Below are 18,739 nucleotides of genomic sequence, written 5' to 3' on the forward strand. Positions count from 1 at the left end.
TAGGTTAACTTTATTATTTTTTTTCAAATAATCACAAAATTTAAAGAATATATATATATTGAAATTATATTAACTACATATCTTTATAAATTTATTATTAAAATGTATGATATAATAATGATTAATATAATAGTAAATTTCATTAATATGTCAATTTAAAAAATAATCACATTTGTTAGTATATCTTTTAAGGATAAATAATAATATATTTAAATAATATAAATAAATATATAGTAAATTAATATAATATATTATTTAAATAATATAAATAAATATATAGTAAATTAATATAATAAATTGAGCATATGATTTAAAAGAATTATGAGTTTTCATAGTTTGCCTTTCAGTTTTTCTTCTTCCATCTGAATATTCCTCTCTTGTTCTTAATTGTTTTTCTCATCGCCGATTCTGTGATTAGGGTTTGGTTCTTTTGTTGACTTCCACCTGAATATCCCTCTCTTGTTCTTAATAGCTTTTCTCATCGCCGATTCTGTGATTAAGGGGTATCAGTCATTGAGAATATGAAGCTGAATAATTGGATTTTATTATATTGAGGGCTAATCTTTGGCGTAGGTAGTAACCCTCGTTGGGATCTTCGGTCCTAGTAGAGATCCGTTTCCCCACCTCTTTAAAGAAGGCCAGGGCATGAGAGCCGAACGACGTTAGAGTCGTGGCGATTAGTGGTAGGAATGTGTAATTGGCCGGAAGCGATGGCGAATACTTAGCGAGTTAATTCGTCTCGGCGTCTACTAGAGCATCTCTATTTATATTGGAAGGGGCAAGGGGATCGATGCATGAGAAATCCCAGGTTAGGAATTCCCCCCTCTTCCAAGGGATCATGGTAGAGCTATCGGGACGCTTACCATCAGAATTGTAGAGTCCAGTAGGTTCGAGGGTTGATGGGATACCAGCAGATTTTAGGGCCCTGGCAATAGTATCATTGCATTTTGAATGTCTAATGAATCTGCCTCTACAGCGCTTGCAGTGTAAAGAGTGACGGCCTTTGGAGTTGACCGGCGTTTGACAAAGGATGCAGTGATAGGGTATACCATATCACAATTAAGTCTTAGACCGATGGCGTGACGTAGCTCATCATTGCTTAGGAGCTGGTCAAGGTTTCGCGATGGAAAAGCATCGAGAAATTCATATCCGCTATCTGCGGAAATGGAGAAGAGTAGAGAATGGTCCTCGGGTTGGCTCCTCGATTTAAGGTATGCAACGGAGTTGCCAACTAGAGGCTTATCCCAGTCCTTCTGCAGTGCCGATGAGGGAGGATCGACTAATGAAAGAGATTTCCATAGATCAATTGCCTGGGGAAGTAAAGGGTCTAGATGTTTTGTGAGTGCGTGTATGATGGGCTCGCAGGACAGGCGAGAGGATATAAACGCACTAACAGAGAGTAGGGAAGGCGATCGTATGCCAATGCCGCCGGATTTGGTTGGCAAGGTAGCTTGTAGCCAAGATAGGTCTCCGAATTTGAGATTGAGTATATCCTCTGTGAGGTGTTTAATCTCTAGCTCGTGTGCGGCGAGGTTGACGTCGTATTGGAAGATACGTGACGATCGGAGTGTATATAGAATTTTTGGGATTAGGAGGCAGTTCTTTAATAGAAAGAACGCTTGGTGGGCTGGGAGGCGAGATAGTGTATCGCGCATGAGGGATATCTCTAGTAGAGTGTCGGCGAAGAACTTGACAAAGGACTCGTCTTTACCCACTGGAGATCCGAGATGTGTTAAGAAGTTCAATGGTGTATGATTGAACATAGGATCATAATTAAGGTCGATGATTCCAAGAGGACAATATTCGCTCTTGTCTTGATTTATTCGCAGTCCCAAACTGCTCTCGCTGGATTTTATTATTTCGACCGCCTTCATAACTTCGCTGGGTGAGCCGCCTAGTATACCATCGTCGATATACCAGTTATGAAGGTTTAGTTTACATTGGTCATTTATGCCTTGTATTAGGCTATTAATGCCCAGACAGAATAAAAAGGAGCCTAGAGGGTCACCTTGTTGTATTCCATTACTAGAAGGAATCAATCTATCTCCAAATTGAAGATGCGATGGACTAGCATAACAATCGAAGATGAATTGCGAGTATTCTGGGTAAAGGGTAAGGATGGGATTAAGAAACGCTGAACGTTTTAGAGAGTTAAAAGCGTTTGAAAAATCTATCTTAATTAGGATATCGTCACTGGGGTCTGTTTGTAGATACATTCTGGTCATGTGTAGGGATACCTCACATCCTCCTTTTACGTTGACTCCTAATTGATTAGGGCACAGGTGATTGGATACTGTGAACAATATTCTGCTCACTACTAGCTTTGCGGTTAATCGGCGCCAAGTGGTCCCAATAGCGATAGGGCGAATATCTTTATTAGGTTTATGGAGGGCGATGAGTTTAGCTCCATAAAGGAGTGGAATAATGGCGGGTGGTAAGCCTCCAGCAAGCATACGGTTGATGAGTTGAGTAATTTTTTCCAAAACGTCGCATTGTTGTGTGATGTAAGGTGCGGTTAGATCCTGTAGGAATATTGGGCGAAACCCATTAACCCCCGGTGAAGAATCGCGTTTGAAGAAGAGAATAGCCTTTCTAACCTCGCTTGAGGTAAAAGTGGTTGCAATTAGAGGAGCTTCGGGGTAAGACGGTATTTCGTCATTAAGATCGTGTGGGTGATGTTTTAGGAGAAGAGCTTGATAAGTTGTTTGATCGTAGGGAGCTAGCTTATTGTCAGATGTTGCCAGTCGTATGGCGGATTTAACATTCAGGTTATCCAGCTTTTTAGATATAAGCTTGGCCTTGGTGAGTAGGTCATTTTTGTGATTTTTATTTTTATCAGTGTCATCACCTTTAAAAGATGTGGAAAAGTGACTGATGGGTAAGGGGTAGATAGTAGCATCCTTGATTTGCTGTGTCAGAGATTTTTTGCTGGCAGGATCAGGAACTTTGCAAGGTAGTAAAGGCAAATGACAGGGTGTCTAGCCAGTGTTTTATGGAAGAATAATTATTTATCAAGGAAGTCAAGTTCTTTGAGAGGTGTTTGGAAATTTGAAGTCTTGCTCCCTTAGGTATTCGTGAAATCACAAATGGTTTTGGTGTGACTAAAAATATTTCTACATCTGTGGAGTCGGTTGGATTGAAAGTGAGAGTCGGCGGTTGAGGTGGGGACTATTAGTAGGCACATCAGTCAACGTGGGAATGGTAACTATAGGTTGTGCGAGGGCAAGGGCAGAAAAGGCCTTTAGGGTTCGAGGGATAGCTGGTGATAAGATGGGAAGCCCAGATTGAGGACATTTTATCTTCTGGTTTTGATGAGATGGCAATAGCCCCAATTTGGTTACTTTAACGAGTTTATTACATAAAGGGCAGTTAGATTTGGTAGAAGCTGTGCTGAGGTTTGGTAAGCTCATGAATTAAAAATTTTTTATCAGTTTAAGAGTGAAAATGTTGGATATTATTTTTATCTTCAAATATGGGTTTCTTGTGGGTTGGTATATTAAGGAAGTTTAATGAGTTATTTTTTTTGATTTTTGATAAGATTTATTCAATATTTGAGGTTTGATTATGAAAGATGATTTACTCATAGTATAATTATGTACAAGTGATCATATAAAAATCTCACTTTCAATATCACTTAATTTTTGTATTTATTTGAATTCATATTAGTTTGCAGTCTAGCTTGTAATATTTAGTTCATAAAGGGGTTTTTGCAAAGATGATTTACTCATAGTATAATTATGTATAAGTGATCATATAGAAATCCCACTTTCAATATCATTTTCTGGATAAATATTTGGTGAAATATTATTAACTGAATAAATGTTTGGCAATTTTTGATAAGATTTATTCAATATTTGAGGTTTGATTATGGAAGATGATTATTCATAGTATAATTATGTGCAAGTGATCATATAGAAATCCCACTTTCAATATCATTTAATTTTTGTATTTATTTGAATTCATATTAGTTTGCAGTCTAGCTTGTAATATTTAGTTCATGAAGGGGTTTTCGCAATAGTAAGCTGTAGAGTCCATATTCTTCTAATACAATGTAAATAACTATCAGTCATATTTTTGGGGTAAATCATTGTCAAAGTTTTGTGTCATAGCATAATGATGTGCAAGTGGTCTTATAGAAATCACATTTTCAATATCATTTTCTGAATAAATGTTTGGCAGAGAATTATTTTTTGTTGGCAATTATTTTATTTTTTTGTGAAATGTTCAGTTACCCTTTCTGCTTTTATAGCAATATTAGTTTGCTTTAATGGATTTGAATCAATAGTATAATTAGATAAGAGATTAAATGTATTATCCTTTTCAAGTGTGAATATTGATTGTGTTTTGTACATTTAAATAAGATGTTTGGATGACAATTTTATAATAGTCAACAGTTTTTGGTATAAATAAGGGTAAATTGTAAAGATTGGTAAGAATGATAGAATTGATAATGTAGAGTGTTATGTTAGGAATAATATAAAAGAATTAAATTTCTTGTATCATTAATCTACAATTAAATTTTGATATATTGGAATTGTATAGATTTCATTGATGCAAAATTATGAAAGAGGACTGAATATTTTGGATGATAAAATCATTTTTATGGTAAATGTGTCGCTATTTGCTATCATGTTATTCCTACCTTAGACGATTTGTTAGAGAAAATCCAAGGTGGTGATAAATTTATCGTGATAGATCTGAAAGATGCGTATTTACAGATGGAAGTAGGATCGGAATCTCAGTTATTGCACTTTTAATTTTTTATCGCTTCAGATATGGCGGCCATTTTATTGAATATTTAAGAAAAAAATGTAAAATAAATAAAATAAGCATTATTCTAAAGTTGGTCATCATACGGCAATGACAATCAATCTATAATTTGAAATTAAATCTGATTGCTCCACAAATTACTTTGTGTTTTATGTTAAAAGCTCTTGTGATTTTGGATTAGGGCTCCTATAATTTATAAATTTGAAAAGTCATTTAGCCTTTTTCCAAAAGAACAACAACTATTGGGGCAGTATATTATTTAGAAATATGTGGGAATATTTTATTCTTTATCTCCGCAGTTCTAAATATGGTAAATGTTATGAGAGGGGGTAAAAATATCGATACAGGTAAAGTCGTCCCATTACATATGTTTGCCATAGTCCAAAGAGATTAGTGTATATACATTCTGTCGAGTGTTGACAATGATTGAAAAAACACGCAGTTCGAGCTGTGTGATAATACTACTCCATATAATACTTTCTTATCCATTTTATTCCTTAGTATTTATGTATAAAATGTCAACTTCTATCAAACATATTTGACTTTTATAGACAGGTGATATATTCCTCTTTAACTGATTGCGCCATTACATATTTAAATTTGGCTTCTGTCATAATTGATTTTTGATTGGATATGTTTTTGTCACTTATAAATAATCTTATTGATAACCAATTAATGGAGTAGTCGAGCGCTACATAATAGCAATCCTACAATCCTTTTGTGATGGGATAATTTGCTCCCTCTCTTAAACTATCGACCCGTTAATGCGTAAATAACCAATCCACAGTTTAGTTGTTATTTATATAAATAAGTTTTCAGTCACTGATAAAAGATATTATTAATGGTACAAATGATAGGGACAAATCAGAACATAGATCAAGTCCTCTAAATTATATGCAAAGGGTAAATTGTAACTATGCCTCTAGAAATTTTAGAAAAATATTAACCGATATGTATTTGATATTAATTTATAATTTTGGAGAATTCGGTAATAGTAATGCCCCCGATAATCTGAAGTAGTAAAATAATAGGCCTTATAAAGATAAGAGTTTAAAAGATATTTTGATTTGATGTTAAATTATGTTGTATCCTGTTGGGATGTTTGGATACTAAACCTTGATTACATTGGGTAAAATCTAAAAGAAGCTAATAGGTTTCTTTTAGTTATTACCAAACTAAGCGGTATTTATTTATTAATTAAACATTGCTCATTCTTTTGGTCATAATAATCGCTCAAAATATTAAAAGTTGTTATAAAAAAGATTTTGCATTTTATTTTATTTTTTTATTTTGAAAAAAAATATATAAAGTAAAAAAATTATTTTATATATTTTTTAATATAACCATATTGGTCATTCATAGTAAATAGGTCCAGAAGGGGAGAAGAGTATTTTATTCTTGAATGAATTTATTTTTTTATAAGATAGATTCTCTAGAGTAATTCTAGCTCTATGGCTTGAAGTTTTTTTATACTTTAATCTAAATCCTAATTGATTAGATGCTTTTAAATATCTGATAGCAAATTTTTTATTCATTTATTATTTTAGAGATAATCCTTCTTAATAACCCTCTAGATCAAGCCAAATGCTTCGATTTGTTTTTTGAATGGCTATGGGGGGGGGGGTTTATTTGGTCTCTAATAACTAAATTACTTTCATTTATTATGTACACATTTACGAAAGTCAATTCAAATAAAAGAGTGCATATTTAATCCTTCAGAATAAATGTTGAACGCTTACAAATATACTGACTAATTAAATTTTTTAATCTATGATAAAAAAAGCTAAAGTAATAAGGAAAAAAATAATTGCATAAATATATATCAATTTATTTTAGCATCTAGATAAATCCAAACATAAATTTTAGGAAGGTTGGCCATATCTCTCTACACGAAGCACCTCTTGGGATTGATTACGGAGATGAATATAAGATATAAAATTTTGCTATATAATCGGAGTAAAGATATATATCTTTTATTGTCATAAACATAATTTTAAAATTATTTCAATTATTTGAAGAAAATGTACTAAATAATTTTTTTCTTTTGTTAAGAACAGTCGTAAATATCTTGGACAGAGACACCAATTAGGGTTCAATTTTAAACTCAAATAAATCTCCCCATAACTTATTATTTAATGAGAGCCAATTTTTTTAAAAAAGAGTTAAGAATAAACATTTAATCGTCTAAAATGTATTATTTAAAAGAATATATTAGATTACTAATTGAGATATATATCGGGCCAGAATAAAAAGAAATTATGTGTAATTTAAAATATCTACCTCCTCTGCAACTAGAAGTTTTGCACAGTGTCAAACTATTTACTATAAAAAAACATGTATATTTTTAAATATGGAAAAATTATTACTTTGACATTTTTTTTTGTAATTACATTTGTCAGCTAAAACAAATAAATGTATCCAAATTATTTAAAACCATTTTATATATTAATAGATCATCATTATTTGAAATAAAGGTTTACCTTTACATATCCTTTGCATTGGACATAAATCTATAAAAATTCAATATTAAGATATAAAAATATAATTAAACTTTGGCAATCATTGGTTGTACATCCTTCTAAGAAAACACATAAAATTATTAGAAATTTTGAGAGTAAAAAAAAAGAATTATATACTAACCATTTATTTTAACATTCGATATTGATATATGATTTTTTTCGTAAATTGTATCTGATTTATTCCTATTTGAATTATGAACACTTTCCTCACCTTTATTCAACACAAAAGGTTTTTCATCATTCAATGTTTCTTTTATAAATTTAAATTATCTTTTGTTTGAATATAGATTAAATTAGAATATATCATATATATATTCCTTTTGTAACGACTACTTTAGGAATTTTGGTCTTGAAGATATTAAATTTGAAAAAAAGGCTTGCCATAAAAATTATTTACTACTATTTTTTAGGGAAAGGCATATAACTATTTTTATCTAAAAGAAAATTAATAAAGGCGATAAATATAAAAATAAAATTTAGGATAACAAGAATTTTAAAAAGAATGTCTAAAAAGAAATTAATAAAGAAAAATGACGAAAGAATGAATAAGGAGACAAAGAAGATTATTAGGAAGAAATTAAGCTTAGATAATTAGAACAAATAATTGAGGTAACTAGTCTTTGTTATAAGAAATGAGATTCCTATGACTGATAATCTTTAAACTACAAGTTGTAAGAATGGAGCAGGCGATGGATATAAATGAGTTATTTTCCTGGCTTCTGCAAGGGCGAAAAGCATCGACTTTTTAGTTGAAGGGTACATTTGGATATAGGTAAAACCAAACCATAAGCTTATCCATTTAAGAGTGGACATTCTATTAGAAGGAATACCTGTGGATTTAGGTAGACAAAAAAATGATGCCGTTGCATTTGGTATGATGTGAGCATCAAACAAAGGAGAAATATCTGCATCGCCCGTCATTCTTGACGGGATAGCTACTAGTTTAAATTGTGTATGTGTTATTAATTCCCCTCCATAAAAGAATTTTCTGAAGTTGTTTTGGATTATGAAGTTATTTAAAATTTTTTAAATATAAAATGCTTCTTCAATATTCCACTAGGAAATTTTATTAAATAAGAATTTCAATTGAAGTAATTCCTAATTATCTAATATATATATAATTATAATTATTCGCGCCATCACTGGTGACCCACAGGAAGGCTTCTATCTCAGACAGCGCATATCTATTGATATATGCAGATCTAACTGCATTGCCATCCACGGCTCCCTTTCTTGACCTCCTCCCACCCAACATACGATTTATTATACTAATTTTTTTTTATTATACCGTTTTTTATATAGATTTTAATTTACAAATAGTTTACATAATATTTTTAATATATATTTTTAAATTACGTATATATATTTTACTTTTAACGTTCAATGTATTATTTTAAAATTGTGATATAGTTTTATATAAATCATCTATGATGAAAATAAATTAATTTACATTTGTTAGTCGAATAATCTCGAATAATTCGATCGAATAAAAGAAAAAAAATTATTCGACGACGAATAATATATTTTCTTTATTTGAATTCGATTCGTATTTTCGAATCGAATAAACAAATAAATCGTTTTAGGTCAGCAATCGTGAATGTGGCATTAGTAGACCAACACCTACCCTAAAACGCTAAGGATCACTATATTAATTTCCTCTTATAGAATTACCAAACAAACTATTTTAATTCTTCGGGTTATGAATGGCTGTCGGCTATTATAAGAAAAATCTTTGGCCTTCTTCTCACTAATGAAGTACTTTGTAGCGCTATTTCTATGTCCTGTTTATGTCGCTTCTTTCCAAATAATTAAACTGTTCTTTGTTTGCAATATGATTTTAAAGAACACCATCCTTCATATTGCAGATTTTCCAAAGACCGCACATATCACGGCATACAAAAAAAGCTATCCCAAATATCCTGGAGCCCAATCATTAATGTTCTAGCAACAAATACCTTGGCTTTTTTCAGTTGCTTGGAATTAGAGGTGAAAGCGAGTCTAATTTTTCATTTGCGGTTCACGGTGGAAATAAAAAAATTACGCCCCCTTTACGTTTACTATTAGAAAAATTAAATCCGACCCGCTCGCTCACAAATGATAATATTTTGATCATGTCCGAAAATTCACAATTTAAAAAATTTTTAAAACCTTATTGCTTGTACCTTTAAGCTTTATTGAATTTATTCTAACATAGTTTTTATTTCTCTAATTCCATATTAATTAACACAAAATAATTATAATTTAATCAAAATTTTTATTTAGGAATAGAAGAATGCCTATATTTTTTATTTTCTAAACGATTTACTATAGAAAATAACTTTTCACTAGAGGCTGGACTTGCCGGGGCTGACAAAATTTACTTGTAATTTTTTCAAAAAAGGAAATGAATTTTCCTTCCAAAACTGCAAAATATTATCATTGTTACTCGTTTTATAAGCGATGAATCTTTTAAGTTCATCCTCACAACTTTCTTGGGTATTGGTTCTTCATTAGAATCATCTAGAAATTATCTAAATGTTTCATTAAAAAAAATACGTTTTTTTTAGTTAAGAATGAATTAGAAAAGTTATAAATGCTAATTGGCATTTACTTATGCAAATCATCTAATTATATCAGACCAGGAGAAATAGATGAGTTATCTATTTAAAAAGGCATAATAGAAATAGACTCCAATTTAGTAGAGCTATCTGGATTGTTAGAGGGATGGATCTGCATAGAAATGGTTTCTTTGGTTGCCGTATGGGAATTTACATTATGCATACATTAGGATTAATTAAAAAGTATTTGCATAAGACTCCAGTCATTGCATAAGGATATTTATTATGATAATGGTGTGGTAAATCAAAATCATTCAAAATTATTTGTCACCATTTTAATATATACTCAAATAAATGCGAAACAATGGAAAAAATAGTAGCCCAAGAGTATAGAGAAAAGATAAATTAATATTTAAGTGAATACTTATTATTTTAAAATCATGTTAAGGAAAAATTAATGTTATTAATTATATATAGGGTTCGCCGTTGTTTTTGCACAGAAACTTTTATTATTAGAGCACAAAATACATAAACAACATTTTTTAATTTTGTTATCAATTAATTCAAACGTCACATAAAAAAATAATAATAAAAATGTCAACCGTTTTTTCTGAACAGATTCTTATTCAAAATGAACATTTATAAAAAATAATTTTTTACATTAAACTTATAATATTAAAAATTCTAAATATACTTATTTACATAAAATAATCTTGTGCATATATTATAAAATAATCTAAATTATCTTAAAAATTAATTTATAGCTTAACAAATAATATTTAAGAGAAAAACCTTCCAATCTTGAACTGATATATGATGTCTATAGATTTAAAAGGAATATAAAATTATATGTAATAATTATCAAAATACTAAATATTTTTGTTTACGTTTTTTAAGAAAGTTCCAACTAATTATGCATATGATTTTTTAATATATTTTTTATATAAATGCACATTTCTTTATTAGTGTTTTTATGATGACATAATGATGGATATTTTAGAATATCATTCTTGACCTCTTTCATTAAAAAAAATTTGATTCCATATTATATTCCTTTCCAAATCTTATAAGGCAAATTTATTCTCGTACATAAAAAAATTAAAAATATTTGAGTTCTTTTCTGTAAAAAATATTTAACTTTATTTTATTCAATTTATAAATTCGATTATTTGATGATATATTTTTATGCTATACCATTGATGCACAAAATAATTTTAAACTAATAAATTTATTTAAAATTAATTTTATAGATATCCCAGTAGCTTTTAATGAAAAAGTTATAAGTTTAGTTTAAAAAATTATTTTCTTTGTTTTGAATAGGAATTTGTTCGAAAGAACGATTAAGTTTAAGGTATTGACCTTTTTAACAACTTATGAAAAATGTTTGTTTACATATTTTGTGGTCTATTTTAAGAGTTTCTGTGCGAAAACAACGTATATTAAATAATTATATTGAGTAATTAAATGTATTCTAAAATATTTGTTTACTATTTTTTTTTCGATGTAAAATAACTTTATTAGTTTCTAATTGATACCTCTAATGAGGTAAATGGTTCGATTACGAATTAAGAAAAAAAAATCACAATAACAAGAATATATTGAGCATATATAATATAGTAATGTAAAATACAAAATAAATAGAAGCGAAACTAGCACAATTATTCAAAATCCTCTTCCTCTAATCATCAGAAGAGATCAAATTTTAAACAAGCCTAATTAGCCTTAAGAATAGCTATAGCAATCATCTGCCTTAAGTAAAAGCCTTCGTGAGGTTCTTCAGAATTTTTCTTGATTAGGCCAACGTCTTTAAAAAACATTTTAGCAAAATCTCCATATATTGTTAAAGTGGAGCAGATGATTGGTACAAATATGTAATTAGAAGAATCATCGCTGTATTTGGTGATCTTATAATTTTAAGCTCTGTTCAGAGCATCCTTAAATTGAAATTGGAAGAGGAGTTCGTGTCAAAACAAGAAAAATCCCATATTACAAACTTTCCTTGTGACTATGCATCAGGACGCCTACGGGAAAGAAATTAGAAGGCTCCAATGAGGTAGGAAGACCAGCTGACCTAAGTGCAAGAGATATGATTTGATCGCAACTCGAGTGCCGGGTTTGCCGACCGGGATTAGAATTGCAATCAGGAATGTTATTTATTTATGACAATTATATTATTTTAGATTTGTAGTTAAATATGAAAAAAATAAAACATTAAGTGATGTTTAATCTTCCTAAAAATTTTGAATGATTATAATTTGAGTGTGATTAGTGTATATATAATATATATATGTTAGCGTCAATGTGTTATTTTCGGCAATGTACATATTGCCTGATTTTTTTAGGCAATGTGTTATGGTGGTAGGCAGGGTGAATTAGTTATTTAGGCAATGTGTACATTGCCTGTTTTTTAAGGCAATGTATTATTTTTGTAATATTATATTATTAATAATTATTTAAGATTATTATTTTACTTAATTTATAATTTTTTTAGATAATATAAATATAATATTTATATAAAATGATTTTTGATCGCTAATTTTTAATATTTTTTACGTATTTTTTCCTGATATATCTTTTGAACGCTAATTTTTAATATTATTTTTTACGTATTTTTTTCTGATATATCTTTTGATCGCTAATTTTTAATATTATTTTTAAATATTTTTTAAGATTATTTTTTACGTATTTTTTTCTGATATATCTTTTGATCGCTAATTTTTAATATTCTTTTTAAATATTTTTTAAGATTATTTTTTATGTATTTTTTCCTGATATATCTTTTGATCGCTAATTTATAATATTATTTTTTAAATATTTTTAAGATTATTTTTTACATACTTTTTTCTGATATATCTTTTGATCACTAATTTTTATTATTATTTTTAAATATTTTTTAAGATTATTTTTTACGTATCTTTTTCTCTCTTTTGGTCGCTAATTTTTTAGGTAAAAATATTAACATGTTATATAAAAATTTCTTATCGTTATTTTTGAATTTTTTTAAATTAAATAGGTAAATATATTGTAAGATATAAAATTAAAATTTCAGTAAAGATGTACCAAAGAAAAGGGACAATTGTCATAATCGTTATTTTTGAACTATTTTGAATTTTTTTAAAATAAATAGCTAAAAATATATATTGTAAACAAGTTAAATTAAAATTTCAGTGAAGATATACCATAGAAAAGTGACAATTGTCATAATCTTTATTTTTGAACTTTTTTGTATTTTTTAAAATATGTAAATAAGTTAAATTAAAATTTCAGTGAAGATGTACCATAGAAAAGTGACAATTGTCATACTCGTTATTATTGAACTTTTTTGAATTTTTTAAGGTAAAAATATATATTGTAAACAAGTTAAATTAAACATAGAAAAGTGGCAATTGTCATAATCGTTATTTTTGAACTTTTTTGAATTTTTTTAAAATATATAGTCAAAAATATATATTGTAAACAAGTTAAATTAAAATTTCAGTGAAGATGTACCATAGAAAAGTGACAATTGTCATAATCATTATTTTTGAACTTGTTTGAATTATTTTTAAATAAATAGCAAAAAGTGATAAAGTGTCGTCTTGATAAAGTGTCGTCGTGATAAAGTGTCGTCGTGATAAAGTGTCGTCGTGATAAAGTGTCGTCGTGATAAAGTGTCGTCGTGATAAAGTGTCGTCGTGATAAAGTGTCGTCGTGATAAAGTGTCGTCGTGATAAAGTGTCGTCGTGATAAAGTGTCGTCGTGATAAAGTGTCGTCGTGATAAAGTGTCGTCGTGATAAATTGTCGCATGATAAAGTGTCGCGTGATAAAGTGTTGCGTGATAAAGTGACTCCAAATCGATATAAACATTTTAATTATCAGATTGTAATTAGCCTGATAATAAAATCAAATGATGTTATACATTTAAATATATAATTAGATATATTGATTAAATTTATTATTAAAAATAAACATTAATAAAAAATTAACATAAGATGAGTGATTATATGTAAACAGGATTATAAAAGTTTTTATAATTTTGAAGATTGGTTATAGAGTGGTTCTCTCAAAAAAGATTGTTATTTTATTTGTCATAAGTGTAAATATAATATTATATAAATAAAGTAACATAGGGTATTTTGTAAGATCTTATATGACCATTATTTTCGGACCTATGATGATTTGACAATAATTGCACCGACTAGCCCTGGTCTCCCCTATATTTAATTATATGCTCATATGAAACAAAATTTTGCATTCAAGTATTTTTATTTATAATATAAAAAAGCGTTAAAATATATCAAAATGTATCTTAAAAGGTATGTAAAAGTAGATACAGATACCTTTAAAATAATATCTAGATACAGATATAATCAAAAATTATCTAGATACAGATACCACATTATTATATCTAGATAATTTAACACACTTTTTTCTGTATTTTGATTATTAAAAATACTTTCATTTTATAATTTAAGGGTGTGTATATTTAATATCTCATCACTCATGATATATTTCTTAAAAAATCATATTTATTATTGTTGCTGTCGATTCAATTGACAATATGGGCGTTTTTCAATATATTTTTTCGTGAAGAAAGGATTATTGTTTAAAAGTGTGATTTTTGTTTATAAAAAGATTACTAAAAATGGTGTTATGAAATATTATACGATAATTATAGATGTTATAAGATATATTTAAATGGAATTTTGAGAATATTATTATTGCCTTTGTTTTGACAATAAAGAAAATATACAATTTTAATATTGATTATTATATTGGCGCTTTTTATCTTTGAGATAAGATACTTGGAATATCAACAACAGATTGGAAAACCACTATACATAGCCAAAATAAATAGTAAAATAATCATATTTTAATGAAATGTATAAAATTAAAAATAAGAAGAAAGAGAAAAAAGGGAACAGAGGAAAAAAGAGAATTAAATTTATAAATTAATTTTTGGAAATTTTTATGAATTTAGAAATGATAAAAAATGAAAATATTTTTGATTAAAATATAAAAATGAAAGTATTTTTAGGCATGAAGTTTAGATGCATAAATATAAGGTTGAGGTTTAACATAAATAAAGAATGATTCAAAGTTAAGAAGAAGTTGTAGATTAAGATGTTTTGATATTTAGAAAATATAGGATATATAAATGAGTAATATTTTATATACAGCTGTTCACGGAAAAAGCTATGCAAATAATTTATAACAAGCTTACTCTTATTTAAACTATTTTCAACACATCAAGAGCTTAAAACATGATTTCTCTCAATTGAAACTTCTCACAAAACATTTTCAATGAAATAAAAATAAACACTCACTGGTACAATAAATAATTGATTATTCTGCACTCATCTACAACATAACCCATATAATCTAACAATCCATATCAAACTTTCTTATCATCATCACAATGAAAGGAATCTGTCCTGCCTGTCACAAAGTTGTTAATATTAAAAAAATGACCATCAATACAAACATGGCCCTCCAGCCCTTCCTTGCTCAGTAAAGTTACTTCCACATGTTTCATCAAATATATTCATGCATAAATTGATCCCTGAAATATAACTAAATTATTCATATTTTAAATCATTAATTTAAGTATTGTGGTGCCAAGAAGATGATCAATTTACCACATATCCATTCTATAAATTAATAATGACTAAGGAATTAATCAAATGAATCCTAAACTTAGCTGATGACTTTATCCAATCCTTCATTTAAAATTTATTAGTGTAAAAACAAATGTTATATAATTACATAAGTTCAGTCATCAAAGTAACAACTCATTCCATTGCAATACCAACTCTTATAATAGAATCTCAAAAATTAGCTATGTGAAGCTAGAATACAACAATTATAAGTTTGGCAACTATAACCCAAATGCATAATTTATGCCCCTCTTGCCATAAATACACTAAAATTACCAAAGCCAGAAAGTTTCAAGTTCATGGCCCACCATCCTCTAGATGCCTAGGTTCAGGGTTACCATGCATAACACCTACAGATCCTTCTCCATTCTGCCTATTAAATTTATCAAGCCATCCCCCGCCTATTGTTGCTACCAACTTGTCCCCTAGTCAGCAAACTCCCAACTTACAATCATGGGCCAATGATTTTTTATCAGTACCCAATGTTTCCACCATATCCCGTATTCCGCGTGGTGCTCGCAATTCTTTTGCAGAATCCTTTAACAAGTTAATCTTATTAACAGTAAACAATCCTGCAAACCTATCAAATTGGAAAAACTTACTAAGTTTTACCAATTCCACCCTCAAAATTCCCGACAATAAAAATAATCAATTATCTAAACACATTAAAACTTATATCTCTGTTCAACCCTGACTCTATTCCAACCCCTACACCTCAGACCCACCAATCCAATCCACTCCCTATTGCCCTTAAAGCTAAAATAGTTTCAAACAAAATAAACAGCCTTAATATCAATTCAGCCCTTCGGGTCATGACTTCTGAAGATTCCTTAGCTCCAAACAATGAATCCACTCTAGAAGCCTTGCTTCTAAAACACCCTTCATGTGATTCAGAATTTGCCTTCTCAAGCCAAAATAATCATATAGCCCCCGAAATCAACTCTGATGAGACGATCAAAGCTGTCAGATCTTTCAAAAGAGACTCTTCTGGAGGCCTAGATGGCATTCGTGCTATTTTTATCCAAGACATTTTAAAACCTAACATATCATGCAAAGCCCTCTTGCAGAACCTTACCAGGTTATTAAATTTAATTCTCAATGGACTCCTCCCACCACCTATCATTCCTATTCTCTTTGGTGCCCGCCTTATAGCCCTCAAAAAAAAAGGATGGAGGTATCCGCCCAATTGCTGTTGGGTCGTTCTTCAGAAGGACTATCTCTAAGATCATTGCCTCACGAATAAAGGAATCTATTTCTTCATTCCTGTCGCCACTTCAGCTAGGGTTTGGTGTACCTGGAGGCTCTGAAATTTCGGCCCATCTTGCTCGCATTACCCTCTCAAATAATATTCCAGACAATGTCGTTCTAAAACTTGATTTCAATACAATCAAACGTCAATATTTCGTTCCCTTGTTTTGCCACAAATATCCTCAATATTCTACATACATTCTCAACAGTTACTCTAGCCCTACTTTTTTAAAATACAATAACAACATAATAAAATCTCAGGAGGGAATCCAACAAGGAGACCCCTTAGGCCCAGCCCTTTTTTGCATCGGGATACACAAGATAATCCTGGATATTCAATCTATATCTAACCTCACTTTAAATTCCTGGTACCTCGATGACGGTATAGTCTCAGGCAACCTCTCCACAGTCATGTCCATTCCCCCCATCATCGAAAATCTCTCTTATATAACAGGACTATCTCTCAACCTCCCCAAATGTGAGATTTGCTTCTTAAACCCTACAACATCCATCCCTTCAGAAACCACATTCTTCGCCATTAACAGAGAAGAGATGACACATCTTGGATCACCGATAGGGGGTGAAAAAGCAATCGAAACTTTTTTAAACAAATCCCTCGACAATTTATCTAATTTAAACTCACTTTTTAATTACCTACCCGCTCATCAATCCTTTTTTTTAATCAAAAACTATTTTAATATACCCAAAATCCTCTATGCCCTGAGATCCTCACCGATCTTCAAATGCAGCCATTTGCTAGTTTCCCACGAAACCCAAATTAAGGATCTCCTAGAAAACATATTAAACCTATTCTCCAATTCATCTTGGCTCCAGGCCACCCTTCCATGCAAGTCTGGTGGTATTGGTATCCGATCCCCCTTACAACTTTCCCTTTCAGCCTTTATCTCATCTCGTCTTGCTGCTCAATCTATTATCGACATTGGATCTACTCCTTCAGATACTGACCTCTCACAGGCCCTCACCTTTTGGGACAACAACTGCTCTCCCACCCTTAGCCGTCCCGTTTCCAGTACCCAAAAAGACTGGGATGCTCCTCTGATCGCCCGTTCCGTTGAATATCTTATTTCGAACAGGCCCTTTGAGGAAAATCCCAATAATTTGGTACTAAATGCAAACTCTGGCTATGAATGGTTGGAAGCCATCCCCAGCGCCAATCTCGGCCTCTTCATGACTGGCGAACAGCTACGTATATCTATAGCCCTCCGCCTCGGCTGTAATGTCGTAGTTCCCTCAATCTGCATCGACAGTGGGCAGCCCATTGAATCGAAGGCTTACCATTCCTTGCACTGCAAGTTCTCCCGTTGACGACAACCTCATCATAAATCTATCAATAACATTTTACTAGCCGCCCTCAAAAAAGTTAATATCCCATCTACCCTTGAACCAGTGGGTCTTTCAAACGAATATGCCATACGCCCGGATGGTATTTCTCTCATACCCTGGTCTAATGGTCTTCCGCTAACATGGGATTACACTTGCGTTGATTTTGCAGCCAAGTCTAACCTCTCATTTTCTGCTATTGAAAAGGCAGAAATCCTTAAAAAAAATAAATACGCTGGCCTCGCTAACACTTTGTTCATTCCTATCGTTACCAATACCCTAGGCATGTTTGGAAACGAGGCCCTTCATCAAAATCATAGGGAAAAAATGAGACAGATCTCAGGGGACCCCAATGAAGTATTTTACCTTCGCCAGCAGATTTCCCTGGAAATTTGCCGGTCTAATTTTTTAAGCATTCATTCTTCTCTTGGATGATATATACCCACCTTTTTTTAAAATATATATATATAATTTTTATAGTATCCATTTTAATATATATTTTTTAATCCTCTGTAAATTTTATAATTTATTTTATATTTTTTTTAAAAATAATAAAAAAGTCGAATATCAAAAAAAAAAAGTTTAATATTTTATATATGTTAATAGTTTATATAGTTGAAAGAATTAAATTTTAATTGTATAAATTTATAAAAGTAAAGTTAATGTTGAATTTTAAAAAAATATAAA

The 18,739-nt window shown here is 30.1% G+C and overlaps 1 protein-coding gene across 1 annotated transcript; it reads right to left on the reverse strand.

The window, feature by feature from the left end:
• Window positions 1-917: 917 nt before the first annotated feature.
• Window positions 918-3,410, reverse strand: LOC135930207 (uncharacterized). Its single transcript, XM_065466988.1, has 2 exons — window positions 3,183-3,410; window positions 918-2,978 (listed from the first exon to the last, which is right to left on the reverse strand). Exons 1-2 carry the CDS (start codon window positions 3,408-3,410, stop codon window positions 918-920), a joined length of 2,289 nt encoding a protein of 762 aa, XP_065323060.1.
• Between the last annotated feature and the right edge of the window lie 15,329 nt (window positions 3,411-18,739).

Source organism: Gordionus sp. m RMFG-2023, chromosome 5 (genome assembly GCF_954871325.1).
Source record: "Gordionus sp. m RMFG-2023 chromosome 5, tfGorSpeb1-WG-v2, whole genome shotgun sequence".
In the NCBI taxonomy this organism is placed as follows: domain Eukaryota; kingdom Metazoa; phylum Nematomorpha; class Gordioida; order Chordodea; family Parachordodidae; genus Gordionus; species Gordionus sp. m RMFG-2023.

Coding starts and splice junctions, on each gene's coding strand:
- LOC135930207 (XM_065466988.1), bottom strand. CDS start 3,410: ATGAGCTTACCAAACCTCAGCACAGCTTCTACCAAATCTAACTGCCCT. Junction 2,979..3,182: donor CCATTCCCACGTTGACTGAT/GTGCCTACTAAT, acceptor AACACTGGCTAG/ACACCCTGTCATTTGCCTTT.